The sequence below is a fragment of the Megalobrama amblycephala genome, linkage group LG16 (assembly GCF_018812025.1).
Source record: "Megalobrama amblycephala isolate DHTTF-2021 linkage group LG16, ASM1881202v1, whole genome shotgun sequence".
Lineage (NCBI taxonomy): Eukaryota > Metazoa > Chordata > Actinopteri > Cypriniformes > Xenocyprididae > Megalobrama > Megalobrama amblycephala.
Genome location: NC_063059.1, coordinates 26,086,905 through 26,113,518, shown reverse-complemented (window position 1 = coordinate 26,113,518; position 26,614 = coordinate 26,086,905). Strand labels below are relative to the sequence as shown.

Here is a 26,614-nt window from a genome sequence, read left to right as displayed (position 1 = left end):
TTTTTTTGTCTTCAAACCAAACTTGGGTCTCCAGCCAACAAAGTTTAAATCTCGTCTGACTAGCGTACTTTCCATAATGTTTATTCATCAGGTCAGTGGGCGGAGAGTGGGTGGTCTTTTGTGGCTGTTTGAACACATTCGACCACATGAGCAATTACACTACGAAAGCAATCCGGTCGAATGCGTTTTCGACTACCTCTGGAAGTGGTCGAATGTGGACAAGCTAAAAACATTTTAGATTTACACCTGTATTTAGCGGCGTCCACTTATGATCCGATTGACCAAAACGCTTCTTAATACCAGGTGTATACAGGGCCATAGAGCCATTGGGGCAGATTTCAGACTGCCCCTTTTATTTTCACGTTGCCTTACGCAAACCTGACTCTGAATAACTTCTGCCAAAAGTGTGTCTGCATGTGCGATTAGAATATAAAACTTACAAAATGTTTATCATAAACTACCGCTAAGACCCAGAATCTGCCCTACCAAAAATGCTAACATGTTAGCACACAACAATATATCAATTTATAAAATATACTTCAATTCCCCACTTATTTCTACTTACAATCCTTTGGGATCTTATGTGGCTTGCACAGGTGTCCTTCTCAAATGTTTCAGCACCTGTCAGCTACAGACAAAGTCATTTATCTTCTGCCTGAGTATTTGAATACAGCCTCAAGGAAAGGCCTGCACATGGCCCATAAGCACCGTTGCTTTCAAACAACAAACATTTGTGTATTGCTGCAGTATTGATTTGCAAAGTGGAAATGATGAATATGGAAAGTTGGGAAGGGCATCATTGTAAAGACTCAACACGAACAACATCATGGGTCACTAGTTTCCTGTAGTTTCACTGAAAATACATATTTGAATTGTCAGTTAGGGTCACGATATCAATAAAACCTTCTAAATCAAACAAGAGTTCTCTCTAATCTGTTTTTATTGTATTGCAGAAATGCTACATTTATTGCTATAAAACACACGCAACATTACATACAATTCAAATTTCAAGAGTTCAAATTCATAGAACAGTTGCAGCTATATATTCTATTCTCTGGAGTAATATGTAAATGTCTCACAAATAAATAAATAAATACACGCATGCATGCATTTGTGTTGCAATAAACCTTTAGCAGTTGTTGTGTTAGCAGCAGTCTAATTTCAGCTGTTTATTATGCTTGTCATTGCAAATGGGTTGTTTAGTCATTTAGTGTCTTTATCACTTAGTCTATTAGACATCACATGGCTCGTGGGCAGTCATGCTTCACGCTAATCACAGACTTCAGCGCTGCTCTCTGACCTCTGACCATGTGACACTGGGCACGGGATGAAGTTTAGCAGTACCTCAACTGCAGTAGCTAATAAATGTGGTCCTCACATTGAACATTCAAAAATCCCAGAAAGCTTTCAGCTTCACAAGATTGACACAAAGAGGTTCCTATACTTTTCAATGTAGAGAAACATACATTTAAATGTGGTTCTTAATGTGGTTTCTAAGCCACAATTACGTAAGCAAAGCCAAAGCTGTAACCTTGTTATGCACTGTAAAAAATTTATATGATTTTAACTGTAAAATGTTGTAAAAATGCTACAGAAAAAAACAGTTAATAGGATAACAGTAAGTTCCCGTACTATATACAGGGAAAAACTGTAAAACCTCTAACCAGACATTTTATGTAATTTTACAGTAAAATGCTGTTAATTTTTACAATTTTTAGAAGTAAAAAAGAACAAATCAACGTATGTTTTACAGACAAAAACAATAAACTGATATTCCCACAATTCCCTGTGAGACACTCCAGATTTTAAAGTATTTTGTTTAAATAATCATGTTTCTTCATAGTTTTTGTTATCAGTTATGTACATTAGGGTTTTATGTTACATCTTCTGTTGTTTAATGAATGATTATTGCATTATTTAAGTGTTGTGGGTTACCATGATGGTGTATCGTGTTTGTGTGAATGAATCTTTGCACCTTCTATATATTAGTATATACTTCAGCTCGTAGAAAAGCTACTTGTGATGAACTGATTCTTCATGTGGATCTCTCTTTTACCACCTGTATTATTATGGTGGTTGTCAGTATATGTTAAAGGTACATAACAGATTTTAGTAGCAGTGTGCATTGTTGAATTTACTGGTTTACTTTCAAATTTTCTTGTAATTACAGTTTTATACTGTAAAATCTACAGTTTGTTCTATAAATGTGTTTACAGTTTTTCTGTATTTTTTACAAAATAATTCTGGCAACCACAGCTGCCAAAATTATGTAAAAACTACAGAATTTTTTTTTTTTACAGTGTGGCATTTTATTTCAATTTTCTATGTGAGATTTCCTTTTAAAATGTAAAAGAAAAACTGAAAAAACATTTCATTTCAATGATCCACTTTAGAGTCCAGTTAGTCCTGTTGGGTTTTAGCCAACATTTCAACTTAAAGGGATAGTTCACCCAGAAATTTAAATTCTGTCATCATTTACTCCCCCTCAACTTTTTCCAAATCTGTAAAAATTTCTTTGTTCTGCTGTACACAAAGGAAGATATTTGGAAGAATGTTTGTAACCAAGCAGATCTCGCCTACCATAGTAGGAAATAAAAATACCATGGCAGTCAATGGGGGGCGAGATCTGCTTGGTTACAAACATTCTTCCAAATATCTTACTTTGTGTTCAGCAGAACAAAGAAATTTATACAGGTTTGGAACAACTTGAGGGGGTGAACTATCCCTTTAAGTCAAGTTAATAGTAATAATGATTATTAATCCTAAATAATAACTCCTGTTCACCTAAGACACCTTCTATTATAACATTTATTTGCTGTTTCTGCTCTGTTTTTGGGTGGAATGCTTCTCCAGATGAATCCTGTCAGGACATGCTGGCATAGTTTATCCTTAGGGTTCATAATATCACTTACAAGCAATCATATCAAAGGATATAATTCTAAAATACCCAGAGACCCTTAAAATGACCCTTGACATTGACCTCCGGATTTACTTCAGCTCCAATGAACCTGGCTGATGATCTCAAACACGTCAAGTCAATATCACCCAGAGCACAAATGCAAAAAAGTTGAAATGTTTGTGGTATAGCAGTATTAGGCCTACTTAAATATTTTTTTTATTTATCAGTTCACAATATACTTACAATTTAGCAAGCTATTAAAACAGCCCAGAAATTAGCCAGGCGTTGAGGCTGTACCCTCTTAAGTTTGAGAGAACTGTATGTTTTTAGAAGGGCTGACTAGTTTAGTCTCAGACCCTCCCTGGCCTGACGCTTCGTTCATCATGATCAACTGTTAGTCTTTAGTAATCTCTTGTGTTCATCTCTGCTGGTGAGTAGACGAGTACAGGTCAGGCACACAAATCCCTCTTTAACTTCATCTATTGTTGTGGGATTTTGGAGACGCCTGTTGCCTGAGCCGCTCTGGTGACTTAGAGGTGATATTCATTTCTCAAATTAAAATATATTTTAGTGTAATCACAACAATTTGAGTGCTGTCTGTATTTAAAAGTATTATCAGTTGTTCATATGTCTATGTTGTGGAGAAGAGTTTGAGTAGATAGATTTGATGTGGTATTCCTTCTAAAATATCAATTTTGATGTTTGAATGCTCACTGTGCGTCTTTCTTTTAAGCAGTCGCAAACTGACATTGTATACCATTGTAGGCATGGATTTTGAGTGCTTTCCTTGAGGTTAGGGTTAGTAAATTTTGTTATTAGACAATTATTTTGAGGCGAAATTGTTTGATTTGCATATAAATGAAGGAAAAGGTTAGAAGGTTATTGTGACACCTAGTGGTTGTGTTATGTACTGCAGAAAAGTGAGGGGTTTTTTTTAGTTTTGTTTTTGTTTGTTTGTTTGTTTGTTTTACATGGTGACAGTCCACTGGATACATGAAGAAGGATTTTTGTGTCCACTCAATGATTTACTTTGCCTTTTTGCCATGAACAATTTATTTACACAAAAAACAAAAAACGTTTAAATATGAAAGTTAGATATAAGTTGATAATGATCCCGATATGAAGGATCGGTATTGGGTTTTATAATATAAATACATTTTCACAGGTACAGTAATTGTCACCTGTCTACTTTCCTTCACTAAAAGTATCTTTGTTCTCCTTTTTGGAATAGTAGGCTGCTTGTGTAATGTTTAGCCTACTTGCAGTACATGTGTTCTTGTATTCATGTGTTTGTGTATCATGTATTTTCAGCTACCTGTAAACTGCCACTGAAGTTGTGATGATCTGTACACTTTCTTATAAATTGTTTTGTAAGAAATCATAATATTATAATAATAATATTAACAATCGCTTCCTTTCTTTAATATGTCCAGAAGGTGGCGATGCATCACTGGTTCAGATTTTTATTCTGATTCTTGATTGATCAAAAATTGATTTTTGTGTTGTGTGCTAACAGAATGCCTCTGACATTAAAACAAAACCCCATAAGACCAGAGAAACTTATCATCAGCCTTTCTAAATGCACAACTTGTGTGAGAATGAGGCTCCTCCCCAGGATCCACACACATTCTGACAGCTTCATTCAAGCTTGAAAGCTTCAACGAGGAGGTGTGTGAGAATTACACATTTGTCTTGTGCACTGTAATATTTTTACATTTCCATCAAAACACTTTGTCTTACCTAACACATTATGAAAGCAACTGTTCCTAACCACCCACATTCAGAGAGATTAAAACTTTATAGGTTGTCTTTGTCAGGCTATAGTTGTCACCAGTGAATATTTCTTAGGGTATAGGCTTATTTTTTAAAAATGAATTTCTTCTTGTCTTGGCCACAAAAATGCTTGTTTACATTATCACGGTTATTGCGTAGAAAAAAGAAAGAAAAGATCTAGATGAACTGAACACACAGGTAGTGTTGTCACACTAAATGGGTATATGGAACCTGTCATTAAACAGCCTATTATAGGCTTTTCAGCAAAAACAGTGAAACAATTCAGCAACAAGTGTAAAATAATATGTAAAGAAATAACAAACCATTGTACTAGCTAGCAAATATTGTAATTAATAAATTGTACAAATTTAAACATTTAAAATATGTGTGACAACTTGCCCTAGCTTGACATTAATGAAAAATACTTTTGCGTTTATGTTGAAATCACCTTCATTTTATAGTTGACCTTTGTGTGGCTTTATTGTGTTTACTTGTTTATAGTAAAAATATGATATTGGAAATGTGTTAGAAATTAATATTAGGTGGTGTTTATTGATTTCATACATAAATTATACAATTATTTTCAGAGTAATTTTAGGAGTTGAAAACTGCTTCAGCAGCCAAATATTAGTATGAACTGACATAAAAATACACCAAGTGTGTCAGACTGTACGTTCTTCGCAGACCATTATAGAGATTAATCTAGTGCATGTGAGCTGTAATTTTGATGTGGTACTGTAATTATTTAAAATGGCAATAAGCCTGAAGAGTGTTTCTCGCTCCCCTTTACATGGCATTTCTGGGGTTCATAGAATTGAATGATATCAGCAGTCATCTCAACCCCTCAGTGCCTTCATAGATTTTCAGGCTTCTCAGTGTTCAGTTTCAGCTTCTGCAGATCAGATAAAAACTCACCCAGACGACTGTGAGAAACCACTTGTTGTCAATGGTCCTTTTGTCTGAATTTTTCATTAATATAAAAGAAACAACTGATAACTGGCTTCTACGCTTAATGTCACTTTCGGCCTGTGTAGCTACTAAAGATTTGGTCCTTCTCAGTTTCCGATTTGGTTGACTTAAAGCTAAATATGTAAACACTTGGCTGGTTTTTGTCGAGTACCAGGACCGTAATTGCTTGTCATCGCAGTCTATTGATTGGTCATTGACTGATTAGTTTGGACAAAGTGTTAGGTTGCGTTGTTCGGTCTGTTAATTGAATATAACAGCGTTTAACAATGGCCCCTTAATGAAAACGAGGGCTTGTGGTTATTGCACGAAAAAGAAAAGCAGAGAAACAAGGGGGTATCTCTAATTAGGAGCTGTAACTCTCGGGATCTGTCCCTTTGTACGCGGGTGTGGGGAAGCTGCATGGCCGGCAGGCAGGCGACAGGCGCCGGTTGCTGGACAAAGGGCTGTCTGCTGCCAAAGTGGCTGGGCGTCCAAACACTCATCCTCCCTAACCTCCTATCCGCAGCACTTAACCCTTTCGCTATAACATGAGAGTATTTTCCCCCCAATATTTCTTCTCTGCTTTAGCTTATCTACTCATTACGGCTCAACAGCCTAAACTATGTTCTGGGGGCGCTCAGACCATTAATGGTCGGTGCCAAAAAGAGCACAACATATCTGGGTCGCTGAAAGAGAATGAAGGAAAGGAGGTGGAGAAAGTGGAGCGTAGTTCTGCTTCCGAGTCAAGCTTTGTCTATAAATACTCGTACATTGCAATTCTATAACTATAAATAGCCTAAAAAAAACAATAGGTGGCATTGTACTCCACAGGAAACACTGGAAACGATAAAGGATTCAAATTTAGACCTCTGGTCTTTCTACCATTATGTAGTCTATTTATTATTATTAGTATTATTAGATTATATAAGTTAGATTATAAGTCAGTCATGGTGCATATTTTCACCTGATGCTAAATAGACGTAGCGAACATAAATCGCGTACAGTACAGTCATCATAACCAAATGACAGTTTGTTAATGTTTTCTCATCATTAACAAACTGTCATTATTTCATTTGGTTATGGAATTATTTATTTTGTTTTTTTGTTTTTTGTTAATTGTGGGGACATTCCATAGGCATAATGGTTTTATACTGTGCAAACTGTATTTTTACTTTCTCACAAAAACTCATTCTGTATGATTTATAAGCTTTTTGAAAAATGAGGACATGGGGTAATGTCCTCATAAGTCACCCTCTCCTTGTAATAACTATGTCATACCCATGCCATGTCATTATACAAATTTGTGTCCTGATATGTCACAAACACACACACACACACACACACACACACACACACACACACACACACACACACACAAAACGTTTGTGTTTTGTCTATAGCAAAGTAAAAGCCAAAAAGACAGTTCGGATGTCGATGAGGTCCTAAAATTTCCAGATAATTGTAATTCGCACACATGATTACAGTTATTACTATTATTATTATATAGAGACTATAGAGTATTGTTGTGGCTATTTCTATTAATATTTTTATTTATTTTAGTCCTGTATGTGTTGTATTTGTTTTTACAATAGTGGCCTAGCCTTTTTCATGTAAAATAATAATAATAAACAAATACCTAAATTAAAATTGTTTGCACATGCCTATTAAGGCTTAATAATACAACTATCGTTGTAACGGTGCCTTAAAATCACACTGATGTTGATGAGGGGTAAAATGATCCGGAACTTGAGTCTACGACAGAGGGCGCAGTAGCTTTTGTTATGGGCTGCTATGCTACGTTTTGGAAAACCACTTTAAAAACCATTATGAATGTATAAATATTTCTACGTATTATTTTCCACATATTATTTCTTCTTAAACATTGTTTATTATTATTATTATTACACGTTATTACATGTTATTACATATTATTATCACAAATAATGAGGGTGTGGCTGAACTATAGCCGCATTTTAAAACAAACTCCAACACTTGTTTTCTGCTTGTATGTTGCAGTTATATAAATTCATTTTCCCCCCAAATAAATTGTATTATGTTTTTTATGTTGTCGTTATTCCTCCTTACCTAATACATTTAGGCCTACTATAATTTTGGTCTGTCATTAGTAAAAGTGCAGCTTATTATTAAGGTAACGTAGTGCCATAAATGTAAAATATTTAAACACGTTGATTTTTTTTATTGAAATTGTGAAAGAATCCTACAACAACATCAACAACAACAACAGAAAAATCCGGACAGCCAGCACAACGGGACACTTTCATATATTTCTTTATATAAACTCATCTCAAGAAGAGGAATGAATGTCGGTCTCTTCTGTTGGAGTACATTAACCTGAGGCTTCCCAAACCTTGTGAGTCCCGCAGCGTGATAAGTGTTTTTACAGCGACTGCTACAATGCATTGATGGCACACGCTTTCATTACGTGTCACAGGCAGATTAAACAGCAACGCATCACAGATAGGAACACCTTCTGTCTCCAAACAACAAACGCTATAGCTTTCATTTACAACAACCATAGTGGAAAATGAAAAGAAAAAAAAAATGCAATGAGTTAAACTCTAAATATTATGTACACGCAAATGCACAGCTTTGAATAAATTAATACCAATTTGCATATTCTTAGGTCCTTGTAGCTTATTTACAGAATTAGGTTTCTTTTATTAATAATTACATTAAATAGTTCAGGTATAACTGTCTGTCGGATTTAACTAGCGGTCCAACTGTCATTTCAATCCCTTTTGAAATATCCATTTTAATTTCTTTTTTTTTTTTCTTTCTTTTTTTTTTTGGATGTAGCTTGGTTGTTTTCAGTCTACAGGTTTTATGAATCACCATTTAGATATTGCAACCAATCAGCAGTGATCCTACTGACATTACGCAAATAAAAAATTATTTTATTTGTAAATTCCTTCTTTTCTTTTCTTTTTTTCAATAGATTGGTGTGGTCTTGTCAGCATGTTCTACACAGAGTCAATTAGGCTACACCGTAGATTGTCTTCGCAGCACTTCCTACATAGATCTCCACCACCAAGTCCAACGTTTTCTTTTATTTTTTTACTTGTTGCCTGCTTTTTTCCCACTCCAGTCATCCATGCGCAAAAACAGTACTTGATGAAATTTCTCGCAGAGAACCACTTAATAAAATCCTCTGGCAATTCAAGTCATGCCCTGGATAGGTTTGGGGACGCTTGATCACTTGGGGGAATCCCTAGGTGAGGAAGTCTCCCGCTGACTCTCTAGGCCGCTCACTAGTCTCTGAATGTTCTGAAGTTCATTGATGGATTCCTTCATTGTTGTTTTAGGTGAGCCGTTTCTCTGGCTCGCCCCCGACTTGTGATCAGGCACAGGACTCGTTTCCCTGCTACCGCATTTAGACGATTCAGATGAGGGGTTTAGGCCGCTTGGCAATCCGGTGGTAAGCAGGTTTGTGCTTTGAGGGATCGACACGGGGAGCTGGTAAGGGTTGAATCGCAATCGAGGGCGAGTTGAGCTGCTCAAGAACGGGTTCCTGGAGAGCGAGGAGGCCGTGCTGCTGCTCGCGGGCAGGGCGGAGGCCGCTGCAGCTGCCGCGGCCATGTAGGTGTAGGGGTACGGGAAAAGTCCACCGAAGGTTGGCATAGGAATGCCCTGTAATAAGAGACATTCGTTAGCGACTTTTAAGCACACAGAACATGCAGTAGTTTGAAAGGTGAGGATCTGCTACATGGCACATTTTCAGAGAGCCAGTATTTGCACAGATTAAGTGCCACCTGTTCGCAGTCCATCAGATTTCAATGGCAGGCGAATTCATTGACTTTTAAGGGGATTTTATATATATATATATATATATATATATATATATATATATATATATATATATATATATATATATAGTTAATTGTAATATAAAACGGAATCAACATTATTTTTAAATGAATAATTAGCTTTTTGCAATGACATTTGGAAATATTTAAAAATCTGCATCTGCTTTTTCTATTCACTGGTAAAAGTTTAAGAATAGGCCTACATTTATATATACGCAATGTATTTTCTATGTTGATAATTGTACGACCGCCATTATAACGATTGACAAACACATGCAAGCAAGGCTATATAACCAAAAAGCATCTCACCAAAAACTATCACTAGATGTAGCCTGTTTTCGTTCACGTGCTTCCATATCCAGACAGCTCGTATCATGACATAGTTTTAAATTTTAATGACGAGAGTTTCCTTACCTGAGAGGCAAGCATGTGTTGAGAAAGATGAAAGGGAAAGGGACTCGTGGTGCTCCCAGTACTCTGGGCCGACAGGCTTCCATTCTCCAGACCTCCAGCTCCTGATACTGAAGCCAATAGATGTCCCATACCCATGGCTGAAAACGCCCCAGGTGCCATTGCAAATTGTCCAGGGTGGAATAATAGAGGTTGTCCGGTGTTTAGTGGGTTAAAGAACTGTTGACTGTGTAGACCGGAGAGCGCCAAACTCTGAAGGTGCCCTGCCCCAAAATGTGACGGACTCTCTGTCTGTACCATCAGAGGAGAGAAGCTGTCTTTACTGCTGCTAAGACCACCGTTTTCCGTGTCCTTCTTTGACAAGTCTGTGTCTTTCCTCGGTCTGCTCTCTAGTTTGTCTTTCTCCAAGTTTCTTATGCTAAATATAGAATCGCTTGATTTTCGGGAGTCCGGATAATCGTCTTTCTTCTCCACAACAGGCCTCTCCCGCCCCCGGTCCTCACATCTTGACCTGAATGGAGATGGAGGCTCTGGTCCAGGACTGCTGGAGCCTCCACACCGCTCATCTTGATGGTCCAATTCTTGCTCACTGTCAGTGCATGTTTTGTCGTCTGTGATGGAAAACATTTTTTTATTCACATATACGATACAAGACTAAATTAAATACAGTAGCCATTATATAGATATGATTTTTGCAAATAGCATTTTACATTCAGCTAATTCCAGGCGTGATTTTCTACACGTTCTTACGACTTTTTGCATGTAGTCTATTGCTGAATTAACATGTAGCTAGTGGGCTAACTTTTAGCTATAGGAGACCAATGAAAATAAATGCGATGAAATAGAAATAATTATCCATAAAAAAAAGTTTAATCTCAACACAGACCTAATGTAAATGTAACGAAATTTAGCCTAGTTCAGGGCTGTAACCTAGGCCCTATTTGTTGATCTACACTTTTCCATCTTATTACGTGTTTGGGAAATTGACTTTATCAGCACATTTGATCCATGAGAAATGCTTTATTAAAATGACTTTGTCAATTATTAAAACAATCTTGAAAAACGCTGAAGGCATAATACAGCGTCTTGTAAATGATACGACATTTAGTCTCGTTTCCTCTCAGTGATCGTGAAGCATAGCAATATAATTTATTCATAGTTTTAGACTTACCTCTGCTGCCCCGGTTTAATCTAAGTGGGCTGGAAACCGGTCCAGGTGAATGACCAGCATCTCTGCCGGTTGTAGGTTCGCTTGAGGAAGCATCAGAGTCCGCGCCATCACGGTCCACTTTACACTGATCTTCATACATGCGTAATGATGGAAGGGTCAGTTGTTTCCTTTAACATATATAAAAATAGTATTAAATCAAGGAAATATGAAATTAGTTGACCCACACTGCACACTGTATACAGTAAAAGAAAAAACTTGAAATAGAAACATTTTGCTTGGCTTTGAGTTCGGCCATTTTGCATTGCGTAACAATGGATGTGAACTATAAAACCTACCTTTTTTCCCTTCTTCCATTCCCTGTGTCTCTGAATCCTTTGGCAAATGGGTTATTATCAATCTTCAGTTGTGTTATCTAAATACAAAGAAAAAATAAATGTGTTTATATTATTCATTATTTGTTTGTATATGATTAACATCAGTTTATTAGTATTAATACAGTATTATGAATCGCAGTAGTGTTGTTGTTGTCAGCGTTATGCTCTACGAATTCATAATCCACAAGTAAACTTCAAAAAGAAAAGCTTTTATATGTGGTGTGATCAGTTATCCCAACACTGTTAAACACGCTACGCAGACTACTTTAGAGAGATAATTTAATTATTAAAAATGTTTAATGAAAAAGATCTAATCACGACCCCCCTGAGAAAATTCCACGAATAAACATTTTCCATTTGTCAAATTGTTATTCTCTAAAGCACAACAGAGAGAACAAGAGAGGCGAACTAGATGAGTGACGCCGACCTGCTATCAATAATTAATAGTGTGGTTTGAGCCATTGCCAGTTTTTACAAGTTCCATGAAAATACAGAGCGATGTAACAGAACGATTTTCGTTGTGCCCAAGTGATTTGGACGCTGTAGGCTATAAATTCAGGAGAAACCAGGGCCTTAAAGTTCCTTAAAGCTAAGCTAGATGGCCTCTACTTTTTGCGTTTAGAAACTGACACGCTTTGATTGCTCTGCCTCAGCGAGTGTAGCTCCCGGACAAACCGGCGAGCTTAAGTGCCTGCTAATCGATTGTGACTCTGTGTCATAAATTTTACGATACCGACAAGCTCACCAGGCCCCTCGGACACAGACGACAATTAACATGAGCAGTAGCTGAAAGTAGCACTGGACACATGAGGAATTTGAAATGTTTTAAAGATATAATTGTACATCCACATATTCAAAATACTACTGCTACTCCTCTTGACAAGGTCAACGTAAACAGTAAATGCGATCAAACGTCGTAGAAAACATGCAAACGCAAAGTATATAAGAAAAAAAGAAATGTTGTATTATAAAGGCCTAGTGCACATCCATAAGAACGAATACTTTAATTCATCAAAATATAGGTACATACCTTGTCGTTTTGATAAGCTGTGACAGCAATAAAATCAGTCTCAGGGAAAACATATGTCCTGAAAGTACTGTACGGGAGCTTCAGAATATCGTTGGCTCTCACAATATGGAACCTGGGCTGGTATTTATGCATTGAATTCAGGATGGTCTAATAAGAAGAAGAGGAATGGAAAGCATTAGGCTAGTGCTTGTCACAATAATTATTCATTTCAAGACATTCGTCTTTAAAATCGTTTTAGACAATAAATAACACATAATATATTTAGTAATAGTGGAAATATTGTTCTTGGGTCAAATCACATAACAACAGGCCTGCGCCAGTGGCAGGTAGACAGAAACCAGTCACGCGGACATGCAACATGTATTCTTTTCATTATAAAATAAATCTGAAATAATTAAATAAGAGCTGTTGTTTTTTTTTACAACAAATATGTGACGCTACACAGGTACCAAGGCTACTTGTGTATATTTTCTATTTGACCATATAAATATCAAATGGTTGTGCCATGCATGTAAATGTTCCATTTGTTTCCAGTCGATTTGTTTGAAAGTCGCGTAAGGGAGCAAGGCACACACTGTATTTGACTGCTTATGTATAGAGTATTGTTCAGCATCGTTGCATCTGTCTCAGCATTGTTCACTGAAACTAACACATTAGAGAGCACAGGTCGCTCTACCTATATACATTTTGTTGCTGCGCTCACCCAAAACAGCCCAAATTACGCTTTCACCGTTGCTATTTGTAAACTCTTTTACTGTAGCGTGATTCAGGGTCTCTTCCATTCCTTTGACTTCATTTTTTTTGTTACTTCCACCCCCTCATAAAACTTACAGCGCTCTGCGCCTATCATTAACAATAGAAGTAACAGTGGCCAAGAAAAAAACTCAGGATGAAGTATTTATATTACATAACCAAGCTGACAATGTCATTATTATTCATAACGAATAAAATTATGACTTAAAAACCCATATCTGGTTTGTAAACGTGCCGAAACAAAGGGTAAAATTAATGTCACGACAGCAAAGAATTGTACATGGGCCGAAAAATTAAATAAGTTAAATTATATATTTCAGAGCAATCATAATTCTCATCACTCAGGAATAAACAGCGATATTGTAAGCATGGACAATCATTGCGATCGTAAACATTACAGCCCACAGATGGCAGTAAATTTATATTTATATATTACACAGAAACACACAATTATAAAAGGCCTACACGAAACACACAAAAAACTGGTTATTGAAGAAAATGGGTTACTTACAAATCCATGTTTGTCCGAAATGTTGTTGGTTAACTTCAGTTTATGAAAAGCAACAGGCTTAGCCATCCATTGTTCCCCAGTAGCTGGGCTATCCGGATGTATATACATTCGCTTTGGCATCTCCGGGTCGGCCTTCCCCGCTACCATCCAGCGAGAGTTGTGGAACTTGTAACGGCAGTCGTCGGCAGCCACAATATCCATTAATAGAATATACTTGGCTTTTTTATCGAGTCCATTAATGCGGACTTTAAAAGGTGGAAACATTCTCCTGTAGAAAAAGGAAATATGTCCATAAATCAAAGTATTTGTATTTATTATGCAAATGTTGTCAAAGTCAAGCTTAACGTATAATAATAATAATAATAATAATAATTCGCCGTTTTCAGTGATGTTATTTAGCTTAAATAGATTTATTAAATGAAACAACGGCATTGAATAGCCTACATTAACATGTCACTCGGCTGCACATAATTTAGCTCGCCGCAAGGATTAAATCTTCCATGAAAGTGGCAGGCTATTTACATAGAATATTGTCACATCAGAACATAGGCAGACCACGAAATATATTAAAGCACGATTTAACTGTGCCACACCGTGCCTTGAAAGTCAATATTTGTTGATATTGATATAAGCTGCATAAAGCCTCAGCTATTTTCCTTTTGCTTAGCCACAGAATACGCATCGCTCGTACTTTCCCCATTTCGTTTTTATAAGTCAAATGAGCAGATGAATCGTTCAGGTAAGCTACACATGTTCTGACAGTAAGACATTCATTTTTACAGTCTCTTTGACATAATAATTAGGTCAGCCAGTTCAGGGCGCAAGACATTAAATGACTTACAAGAGCGATGTGCAAACGACAGAGATTTAGTAGTGAATTTACTGGGCCTGCTGAACTACACAGCCATCGAACGAAACACTATTTTATGTTTTTAATCCGTGCAATAGTCGGCGGAATATATATAAACCGTGGAGTGTATCATAACATTCACTCGTATAAACACTGGAACAAAAGACTAAAAATAGAGCAACTGTGAACTCACCTGCCAGATTTCGTAATAACCATTTCTGTTCCTAATTTGTGGAACTGGTCCCATAGATCCTTCGCTTCCAGTGTGACTTTTGGATCGTCTTCAACCTCTTCCTCCGGCTCCAGGCTCTTGAGACTGCGAAGATGAGCTGCCTGATGATGGTGACTCAGAGCCGGATGGAGCCCAGCCTCCGCGGCTCCGGCAAGGGTATGGTCCGGGATCGGTTTTGTGAGAGCCCCGGGAGGCAATGTCAGCGCCGGGAAGAAGGAGGGTTGCGCGGCCGCGAGAAAAGCTGACATAGGAAAGTCGGTCGGCCGGTGAGCGTGGAAAGGGTGGTAAGCCATCGCAGTCCCTGTAAAAACTGGATCTCTCATCGGTGCATCCAACAATCGTAGTGAAAAATATATTCAGTGGTGTTCTCTGACAAAAAGGAGCGCGTATCCAGACGATAGATTGTCTCACTACGAGAAGGAAAGGCGCAACAAGGCAATTTTGGCAGAATGTGAATCGCGAAAAGGCGAGCAAAGACAGTGGTAAGGATCTTCCACTTTAACTCCCGTAGCTGCTAGTTTCCAAGAAGTCCCCGTAATAATATCAGTCAAAGTGAGCGCAACGACGCTTTGAAGCCAGATTTGGGGATTCCTGTTCTCCAACAGTTGCTCTCATAAAAAGAAGATTAGCTACTCTTTCGATGCGGATGTCCATTCAAGCGCAGTCATTCTACTCAGACACGGAGTTGAAATGGTTAGATCTTGCTCTGTCCACTGTACAACTGTAACTATCTCACATGTCCTTCCTGCTCTGATCCCAGCACTAATGAACCAAGCCCCCTTGATTGCTGATTTTACGCTTTCTGGACCAATTGTGGGCCTCCATAGGCGTGGTTTTGACAGCTCCGGCCAGACTCAAGGAGAGGGGGTGGACAAGAAGGTGTCGGAAGCATTAGCAGTAAGAAAACATGTCAACAGAATAAAATATTAACCAATGACAGAAAAGATCGGGAAATCCCACCCCCGTCTCCAAGCCAAGCGCCGGGTCAGCCCTCAGTGCTTAGCCGGTGGTGACTGCACCTCGGTCGGCTTACGCTTTATAATTACGATGCCTCCTTGTTCGAGGAACAAAACTCACTCTCCGATACACTGAAAACTAGGAATTAAGATTACTGACGTGTAAATGAAAAAAGTGCAAATTGTTCTGATTGATCAGCGCAAGAATATTATATACTTTCCATTTTAAAACATTATAAATTGCAATAGTCGCAATAGTCAATAAAAACATTAGGAACACAGCAAATAGCGTTTATCTTTTCGCTGTATATGTCAAAGTGACGCGTACGAGTATTTTGTTCATAATATAGCACTTGCACACTCATAGCCAAAGGACCTTGTGCGTTACTGTGTGAATAACTATTTCCGTACTTCGTGCGTGTGTCGCCGTGCACTGACTTCATGTGAGGAACAGCAGCCAATAACCGGACATTGGTGCTTTAAATTCTGCCCCGGGTCATTCAAAGCGCACAGCCACGCGCTATACTGAGGAAAGAGGAAGAGGGTTGATGGAATCTAAAGACCAATGTAAAGATAATTTTGGTGAGTGCTGCATTACTCTTGACTGTTAACTCTTAACAAGCATCTGCAGTTGTTAACTTTTAATTTACTCTATACATGTGTTATTATACATAGAAAACTGTATAGGGAATGTAAATATTTTATATTCACAGATTTTACTGTGCCTTTGAATGTTTAGGTGAGCGGGGGAAAAAAGCATATGCTCTGTATTCTGGAAAAATAACTACATTTCAGTGTATTTAACTGCCAGACTATAAATGTTCTACTTTCGACCTGTAGTTTCAGCAGTGGGTCGAGCCATGAGTGTAGTCTATACCTTTAAGAAATCCACTCGTGGACTCTAGATTTACTTGGATTGGGTTTGTTAGATAGCCGCTTGGCGCCAGTCGGCTGACGTACCGCAGTAAGAACCGTCTCTTGTCAGTTCATATTTACTCCAAAATCCTCTAACAGTGCACTCCAATCCCTTCAAACTTTTGGCTTGCGCTTGCTTTCTTTGTCTCCAAATGACTTGTGATCATTATAAGTTAGCATGTCATCGTATACTTTTCCATCAGATGTCGCATTCACATAGTTCCAATATTTCCAAAACGCATCAATGTCCAATCTATGTTTTTGTGTGGACGGATTCAACCGGTTGCGGAATGTTGTCACCTTTACACTTCGATACAAATCAGCAGAACACGATGACAGGCTGTATGTTTAACCCTTACTGCGCCAGAGAGGACCTGATAGCGTCAATATATTGCTTATATTATTCTGAAATGTAAAAAAAATCGCGTTTGTCAACAGCGGGACATACACGTGGTGTGTTTGCAGCTGTTCTTTAAAATGGCGACGACGACGTTTATAGGCTATAGGCTTTTTTTTTTTTTTTTTTTTTGTATTTAGTATCACGATTTGTGATATTTACTGAATTTGACAAAGTGGTTTAGAGGGCACATGTTTCTATTAAAGAGCATGTTGCGGATTGCCAAACACGTCGTCATGACATTAAACAGCTAAACGAACATTTGTAAAATTATTTTTTATAGTTCGCTTTCGAACTGGGTTTTAAATGTTGGGCCTAATTAAGGATTTAGCAATTTCATTATTGTCTATTGAGAAGTTAAATTATACACCATAACATTGCATAAGAATTGCTAAATCTGCACCGTAAATAGAGAAAACCGATACAAAGTAGGCAGACACTTGTTGCCGAAGCCACGAGTGAACAGACACAGCTATCGCGGGATTTATTAAAACTGACACTAAATTATGGGATATGCACGTTCTTACCATAAAGGTATGCTAATTATTCAAATAGGACACAATTTTCTTTTAAAAGTCGTGAAAAAATACCTATATATAATAGCCTATAGAATGAAAATAAATAAATTAGCCTATATTAAGAACGAAACATGACGATAGGACAACATAGATATATGGTATATATTAATTAAAATATGCTGTATATGAATTTAAAAGTTTTCTTTCTGCTTTTATAATGAAGGATGCTTAAACAGCCAAACGAAATGAAAATAAGTAGTTTTTCACCTGATATAAAATCTTCATTATTTAAGCTAAAATTAAGAGCCATAGCCTACATGATCTCAATTGTCTGATGAGAACAAAATAAGCCAATATCTCTCATGTGCTGGGTTTCATTGTCATTTACAGTATTTAGGTGTGTACTAATATTGTTTTAAAATAAAAAGTAATTAATATAAACGTCAATTTGACAAGACCAAAAAGAAAAAAAAAAAGAAAGAAAGAAGAAGCAGCCTCTAATATATTTAACATCAAATCATTCTTGGAAGAAACTGGCAATATGATCAATATACTTCCTTGTTAAGTGATTAAACTTTTTTTCCTGGCACTAAAAATATAGTTTCCACTGTTTCAACATGCCTATTGGTGTAAATATTAAAAACTGTTTATGAATATATATATATATATATATATATATATATATATATATATATATATATATATATATATATATATATATATATTTGCATATGTGAAGTGTTTTACCTGCAGCAAGTTGTTGAAATAGGACTAATCAATAGTCATTGTTTGATCTCTGGGCTTCGACAGAGAGTGATTTGGATTGAGAAGTGATTAACCACACATGGAAATGGTAATGGTTTTCTATGTATATACTTAAGGAAGTAATTACATCAACAAAGTCTCTGCAATTACGGCAGATTTATTTTTCCCGCTGTACACATCTAAACCGACAAGAATGTAATCATGCGCTGAGCTCTTATCACACATAATTTAAAAAGCATTCATGCTGAAAAACTTTTCACGGCACTGCCACTGTTTACTTCCAAAACAACGAGGCGTCGAAAAACAATGATGATCGTAATGATGAAAAACAAGGTTAAAGGTTTGTCAGGAGATGCAGAGCGGTGTCTGTGTGCATAAGCTTCGACCAGAGAACATTTTCATTAGTTAAAAATAGCCTGGTGCCAAACTTTTATGCATGATCTGCTTCTGTCAGCTTTTGTGTCCTTGAGACGGTGTCCGCTGTTAAGACAATGTGCCTAATTGTGTTTCCAGGGTTCTGAGGAAATGAATATGTTCCTGCAAAAAGATAACGCAAACCTTTGCAATACCTTCACATATATGAAACCAGATGATCCTCTAGGGCTGATCATTAAATGACCGTTGCTCTTTTTTCTGCTTTTACATTGTTGCTCCTTCTTTTCATCTTTTCATCATCTCTCTGCATCATCTCTCCTGCTATATTTAGCCAGTAGACTGAGGCCTTGGCGCCAGACCGTTTAAGACCTGTCAAAGTCCCTCATATTTCCCCTTGTCACATGTATACCCAGCGCCTCCACCAGCTAGCAGCCCCCTCTCTCCTCCTCCCTTCTGTTCTTACTACCCATCCACACACACCCTGTATACATTTTCCCAAGTCTCCCCTTTTTCATTAGGACAGTGTATTTGATATGCTCGTGCTTATTTTGCCAAAGCGTACAATTTGCTCATTGCATAGCCCATTTTGTATCACCCAACCTAGTCAGCAGAACCTCCTCTGGACATCGACTGTACCTGATAGATGCGAAACAACAATTTTATAGACAGCTCTGGCGCTCTGCTTCTTCTCTTTCACTCTCCTCCTGCGTAAAACTAAACTGGCAAAAGTATCCTCCACAAAAGCACATTCCTTGAAACTATAAAACACGTATGTTGCTTTCACTATATTAGTAAGGACATCTCAAAGACACGATAGTCTTTATTCCGAGGTGATGCTATTGCTAAACCTTAAACCTAATCCTCACATAAACCTGTTGATATCAAGAGATTTAAAACAAAACATTAACTCTATGAATGAGAATCGCAGATGTTCTTAGCCTACAAGTGGGTTTTCGATGTTTTACTATAATTTGTGAGAATATTTTTCAAACATTTGGCTAAAGATAGAGCTTAACTTTTTTTTTTTTTTTTTTTAATCTCAATTATTAGCTCTTATACTAAAAATGAGGGCTAAAGGTTTATGTAATGTTGGCTAGCTTATATGTTAGTACTTTTACGAGACAGATTGCATACGTTTGAAAGCGAGTCTAGGCATAGAAATATAGAAATATGATTCGTTTGACATTCGTTTGTAAGGATGCTGACAGGTACGGATAAACCTGGTTTCAGGCATTCAGAGAAAAAGCAAGATTAGAAGTCATGAATACGCATCGGCTTCAGTGATAATCAACCAGCAATCGCTGCAAAACAATCAAGATATAGGTACATTTTGGGTTTAATACTCTGGGTGGAAATAGTAAATCATTCATATAATGTTTTGGTAAATGTTCAGTAGTATCAGGGAATCATTTAATATTTTCCCCATTATGTTTCATTCCGAACACACTCAAAATGACCAAATCTGCTTTTAAATGACGCTTAAATCGATTTGAGCGTATCACACTACTGATTATTTGAAGTTACACCTTTTTCAGGTAACAGGTGGGGGCGCTCTAATGACCTCAGGGAATCAGTGTACCTGCTTCTGCAGCCTGTACTGTGCCGTGTAGTGTCTTCATCCGCGACTAAAACAAGCCTAAAAATGTGGTCTAGTGTGAAAACCATGGTCTTTCTCTTAATTTAAGGGGGGAATCAATCATGAGTTTAACATACTGAACACCAGGCTCTGTTATTTTATACTAAATCATGTTTAGTAGCCTAACACAATTTTTTTTATTTTTTTGCAAACATTACATCCAGAGACCCTGAAAATAATAACAGGCTCGGAATTATGCTTCCGTGGTAAAAGCAATAACCTGTTGCTACAGCCAGAGATTGAACCTACTCATCTAAAATATATATTTATTACATTAGCCATGAAGCTCATGTGAACAGCAGTGTTACACCTCTAAATGGCACACTGTAATAGTAATTAAAATCAGTGACAAATTAGTTTCCTTTATGACACACACACACACACACACACACACACACACACACACACACACACACACACACACACACACACTTTCTCGGTCCCCTGAGCTTTTGTCTTGTGTGATGCTGAACCCATAATTTCCCCTTCAGCGATTAAGCCTCGTGTTCCGTCTATGCAACAAGTGTTTTACCCTTTTGTAAATTTTGAGTTATTTGTGGTTATAAATTTGCATTACCTCCTAAACTGTTGTAGTGATACACTAACCAGGGTTATTACTTAATCTTTCATCATTATGTTAAAACATCTTTGTTTCCATTCTACGTGTAACAACAAATTCTGTCTTTTTACTCGATTATATTAGTTTTTACACTTTCAACTAAGTTTTCTTCATCAGCAATAGCTACATTTCAGAATGGTTTAGTTTAGTTTTGGTTTAGAATTTTTTTAGTGTATTACGTTTTTACATTGAACAGTACACAGTTCCATATAAACAGTTTTAATAATCATGTTTTTAATTATTATTAAAACACGGAGAAAAAAATTAGACGTACTGTATCATTCGTTAAATGGCCATCTTATTTTCCATTCTTCCTTTCTGTGACACGTGCAATTATCCTGTTATTTTAAAACAGCAGTGAGAATACTAGGCTACAGATGTATTTTCTTCATTGCTTTTACATCCAAGAAATTATCTTTGTTCTTTGATAGGTTCAGCTAACCTTTACTTTTTATAAGTAATTATATTAAGTCACTATAAGCAAATAACTTTTTTAACTCTCAAATGGACACTTGTAAATTACTGGTCTTTTGCATTTTAAGTAATTTTATTACCTCCAATCAGAAATGTTTCGAGTAGGCTGATAAAATATACACACTTTGGATGTACTCAATGTTTTTCCGACTTTATATTTAATGTTGTTAAATATACTTTACACTTTAACTAAATCACGTTTTTTCCATAGATTGCACATGAAAGTTTCGAATAGTAAATTTAACTTGTCATTGTATTAGGATAAATAGTAAATAGGGGGGCGGGGTGCTTTCACAATCAATCCGGCGCTATTCAGTGAGAATGACTTCAAGATAAAGGAAGATTGTTCTTACTGTATCTGTTAGCAATAAGTCTGTAAACAGCATACAGACGCCCATCGTTTCGATCAGGGCACTGATGAGATGCGCGTCCAGGTGTGGGGATCCTGAAGATAAGTTGATCTAATCGAGGCTATTCAGCAGCTAATTGAAAAATAGTGTGCGTGTCACACATTAATGTCAACACTGACCCTTTTAAATCCCACAGGAGCTGTCAGATATTATTCAGTTTACCGTCTCTCAGACAGTTTCAGAGATTTAGCCTACACGTCTCGTCTGATTGACAAATAACAGATTGCAACACAAAGCGATTTCAAAATGGCGGAAGGGTTTACTGGAAAGCAACAGTCAACTTATAATCAACATGTTTTATTTATTTATTTTGTATATCAATATCTAAGTCGTAAATCAGCCTATATAGGCTAACATACAGCAAATGTATGTAGAACACTTTAGCTCCCACGTTAGTATCATAAACCGCGCAAATTCCACGAAGATTCCACGAAATTCCGTCTTTTTCATTTTAAAAAGCGATTTGTCATGTGAATTTATTAAAGAACATTCTATTAGAATGTATATAAATGGCAATGAGTGGCTTTGTGTATGGTAATCTAAAACATTTTAATATATGCTGGAATATAGATAGGCCTATATCTTTCAAAAAGTAACAGAGTTGACAGTTTTACAATTGAATTTGATAGTACAATCCTTGTGTTTAAGGTCATGACGCTACAAGGTGTTTAAGTTCAATTAATTTCGATATTTCAATACTGTACAAAATCGTAGTAACAGGGTTGACTATTTAAGATTTTCCCCTTCTGAAAAAAACTAACAAAATATAAAAAAGAGGACACACTTACCAGAATGGTGTATATTAATATTGTTTTTGAATTGATGTCTTTTTAATTCAACCAGTCCACTAAAATCTAAAAACATACACAATAAGATTAAAATAATCAAAATAGCTAGTACAAAATATTAGCTTTTATCTTCACTTTTTTTCAATAAAAATGTGTTTTTATTCAAGGGTAAGTTGGAAAAACAGGGATGTGGAAGGCCAAATGGCATCATCATGAAGATAGAAGAAGAAAAACAAATTTGATGTGTTATGAAAAATGCCTACAAGAAAACAGTGGAAATCTATTCTAAGGAGGTTGAGATACTAATAGTTTTCTCTACTTTTATCCCCTTAAAGACATCTTATGTTTTCTGCAGGAGCAGTCACATTATTTCAGATAGTAGTTAAGAGATGAACGACCTCCGCAGGGGGGAAAGACCATCAGCCGTGCCAGAAAACAGCCTGTTACTGAATGGAGACCGTTCCCATTGGGATACATGGAGTGTGGAGGAGTGTTTTGGAACAAACAACCACAAAATCTTACTTGGATTGCCAACAAGCCATGACAGATTGACTCTGGTAGATTGTGTATCAGTGCCACAGCGACTAAACGGCAGACTGTTTATAGATTAATGCTTCTTCAACTAAATGTACAAATTTGCACAGCAGCCTTCTGACCCCGCAGAGAGGAGGAAACCTCTGACACTCCTCACTGAAATGCCTGCTATCTTCTGTTGGTATTTATAGGCTGTCGCTCCAGTGATAAGGTGGCACTGGCGGTCTGGAGGGAGACAGAGAGAAACGAGGACTGACCTTCTCAGACGGAGAGTGTGAGCTCTGCCACTGTCCTCCACATCATCTAGATGACCGCTTCACCTTGCCTTTGAGACACTGCGCAGCGTTTCTGTTTAAGGGTGATTGTGTGTGTGTAGGTGAGAGTGATGAAAAGATACCTGAAGTAGCAATAGTAGAAAAATTTCCTCTTGCTTCTTTGCATGCAGTATATCTCTGCTTGTCTGACTCTGCACAATAAAGATCACTGTGATGACACAACAATCACTTTGTTAGTGGTTTTGTATGTCCACTGGGCATCGGGTTAAGAACTGTTTTTATAAAACAAATGACACATGTAATCTGATAGCAATGTAAAGTACAAGTATATCAATATTTTATAACGTTTATAAATTCCTGATGAATTTTTACAACACATCTGGTGCTGGAAAATGCAGCTGCCTTATATAAACCTTTTATTATAATATCATGAAACAAAGCTTACACACATGCAATTAAAGCAGCGATGGAGGAAATCCCAGCCTGTGGACTTTACTGCAGAGAAAAGATTCATGATGATAAAAAACAGTTCCCTAAACAAAAGCAGTGATTGAGATTTGTAGCCTCGAGCCCAGATTTGTATCTCGTCATTTAAATGCATTTATTTTTTTGTATAACAAATATATTCAGGAGAAAGCAAGGTAAGTTAACAAGGGAAAAGAACTGTGAAAGTCAAAATGCATATGTTGTATTAAGCAAACACACAAATGTATAGAAGACTTGGTAAATTCACTTGCATAAACTCCTATATAAGATAACATGGTGCAAGTATTATTACAAAAAAAATAATATTGTAGTTGATACAAAGCATGTGCACTGCATTCAGACTGAAAGTCATGCCAACTTGAATGCCGTTATAAATTATGCTGAATAACCACATCATGTTTCCTCTCCAGCTACTTTCAACATGCACTGAGCTGTCAGCCAACAGCAGCTCCTTCAGCTTTTTGACAAGCTGATGATTAGGACCGTTTATTCACAGTTCTTATATCAGTTTAATTGGTATTCATCAATAGTTGTGTGTGTGTGTAAAATGTTACGTCCAGTCAATCAAGTTAACATTCTTTAAATCACAGCAATTTAAAATAGTTAAACAAGCTAATACAAAATGATATATTAATGATAATGATGATAATAATAATGGAATTGCTTTTTAAAAAAAAATTGGGTACTGTCTAAATCACCTCAATCACCTGAGCTGAATGAAATTCGCTGTGGATCCTCGATAGCGCCACTGCTAAATATCAGCCTCGCACACATCCTATAAAGCCAATCAAACGTGGAAGCATTAGCAAACAATCATCCCTTTTGAAAGAATCAATACATTTCACATTTACCCATAAACTGAAAGTTATCTGAATCTGAATTTATAAAGCAAAGAAGCCCAAGAAATGGACTTTGGTTTAAAAAAAAAAAAATCTAACCAAATATACAGAAAAAAAATGTGCAGAATAGATTAAATTGTAAACATAACCAATTTTAATTACCTATAAAAGTAGGATCAATTCAAATTTTAACTACAGTACATCTACCAAAACATCACATAATGATAGCAACATATGTGTTGATCGGGAAAAAAACAAAACAAATCAGCATAACCAACCCGATTTCATGGCAATTCGTACATATTTTATGAGGTGGCTAATTCGTACAAATTCATATGACCTTACTAGTACGAATTAGTATGTTTTTTGCTAAATCATATGTATTTTTATGAGTTGCCGAATTCGTATGAATGACCTACAACTAACATACCCGTCACTGGGGTTTAGACAAGTGTGGTCGTACGAATTCGTACAAATTAGCCACCTCGTAAAATACGTATGAATTGGTCATGAGATAGCGTTGGCATAACGCTTCATAAACTCAAACCTAAACTCAACTACTGAGAGGTAATCTGATGAACACACACTCTCTATCACACAACACTCACACACGCTCAGTAAAGATACGCACTGGAAGTTCGATTGATAATGATATTGGTAATATGACACGTCTTTGAGAAAAGTGGCAACTCCAACCAATCCCTTCTATAGTACATCCGACCCATCAAGGTTAATATATGTGCACTCTGTCTCAGATGGAGGATACATTAACATGAATCACAAGGGAAGTGAATGACAAAGGATGTTAACTCCGGGCCTCATTGAACAGGGTTTTACTGCATGCCAAGTTTGATTAAAGGAAAATCCACATTTCAAAGAACAGAGAAAAGATATAGCGGAGCAGGATGGCAGGAAAACACACACACACACAGAGAGAGAATGGCTTCTCTCATGGGGTGTTGTGTTGGGGTAATATCATGTGTTGTGGTTGTACTGTTAAGATTGTCCAAAGGCGACAGAGAGGTTTCCTTGGGCGGGACGGCTGGTTTTAGGGGAATGCGGTGGGGTAGAGGCTGAGGGGCTGGCTTTCATTGGTGGGGAGAGGGGATCGGTAGCCCTCGAAATTCCGGGGAATGCTGCCGCTGGTGGAGCCAGAACTATTGCTGAGCGTCTCGATGCTTCCCTCCCTCTGCAGCTCTGCTGCATTAAAAACAGAGAGAGAGAGAGAGAGAGGAAGATGAAGCAACATAACAGCATAAACACAACTCACACTGTTATTCAAGAACACTGCTGTGCCTGATGACAGGAAAGATTTGAAGTGATTCACTCTATTACTGTGAAAGATGTGTTAATGTTAAGACCGGCAAATTACAGGAGTTTAGGTAAACAAATATCACAAGTTACTTGTAGTTTGTAGAAGTGTTTGTAGAAGTGTTTGCAATTCATGGATGAACATGGTGATTCATAATCATCTGAACCTCTGTAATGAGATGAACAATGCTTCAGATTTCAGAATAATAACAGGAATGTGAGAATCTTGGGAAAACGATCATTAACTTTGTAAAGAAAGTTAACAAAAAAGGCTAAATTGTTCAAAAGTGACAGACATTTATGTTGTTACAAAAGATTTCTATTTCACCTAAAATGTTGTTCTTTTGAACCTTCTATTCATCAAAGAATCATAAAAAATTGTATCACGGTTTCCACAAAAATATTAAGCAGAACAACTGTTGTCAACATTGATAATAAGAAATGTTTCTTGAGCAGCAAATCCGCATATCAGAATGATTTCTGAAGGATCATGTGACACTGAAGACTGGAGTAATGATGCTGAAAATTCAGCTTTACCAT

The 26,614-nt window shown here is 37.0% G+C and overlaps 2 protein-coding genes and 1 long non-coding RNA gene across 5 annotated transcripts in view; 1 reads left to right on the top strand and 2 right to left on the bottom strand.

Moving 5' to 3' along the window:
• Positions 1–7,796: 7,796 nt before the first annotated feature.
• On the bottom strand, positions 7,797–15,755 carry tbx2b (T-box transcription factor 2b). Its single transcript, XM_048162171.1, has 7 exons — positions 14,738–15,755; positions 13,695–13,962; positions 12,431–12,577; positions 11,362–11,438; positions 11,027–11,193; positions 9,859–10,466; positions 7,797–9,268 (listed from the first exon to the last, which is right to left on the bottom strand). The coding sequence occupies exons 1-7, from the start codon at positions 15,097–15,099 to the stop codon at positions 8,834–8,836; spliced, it is 2,064 nt and encodes a 687-aa protein (XP_048018128.1). The 5' UTR covers positions 15,100–15,755; the 3' UTR covers positions 7,797–8,833.
• Positions 15,756–16,176: 421 nt separating this feature from the next.
• Positions 16,177–23,663, top strand: LOC125249786. Its single transcript, XR_007180640.1, has 2 exons — positions 16,177–16,314; positions 22,965–23,663. It is a non-coding gene; the product is annotated as an uncharacterized LOC125249786 (long non-coding RNA).
• Positions 23,664–23,837: 174 nt separating this feature from the next.
• The window catches only part of bcas3 (BCAS3 microtubule associated cell migration factor), a 272,896-nt gene continuing 270,119 nt past the window's right edge, over positions 23,838–26,614 (bottom strand). For 2 of the 3 annotated variants that reach the window (XM_048162167.1, XM_048162168.1), the window contains exon 24: positions 23,838–25,963. In XM_048162167.1, the coding sequence (XP_048018124.1) occupies positions 25,812–25,963 (152 nt within the window). In that variant the 3' untranslated portion in view covers positions 23,838–25,811. The remainder of the gene's footprint in view (positions 25,964–26,614) is intronic. The other variant, XM_048162169.1, reaches the window with a different exon arrangement.

What these genes read in the sequence shown, in the direction of transcription:
- tbx2b (XM_048162171.1), bottom strand. Translation starts at nt 15,099, where the DNA reads ATGAGAGATCCAGTTTTTACAGGGACTGCGATGGCTTACCACCCTTTC. An exon ending in CAGCTTATCAAAACGACAAG is followed by an intron (nt 11,439 to 12,430) that starts GTATGTACCTAT and finishes CTTTGTATTTAG; the next exon opens with ATAACACAACTGAAGATTGA. An exon ending in ATTAAACCGGGGCAGCAGAG is followed by an intron (nt 10,467 to 11,026) that starts GTAAGTCTAAAA and finishes TTTCCATCACAG; the next exon opens with ACGACAAAACATGCACTGAC.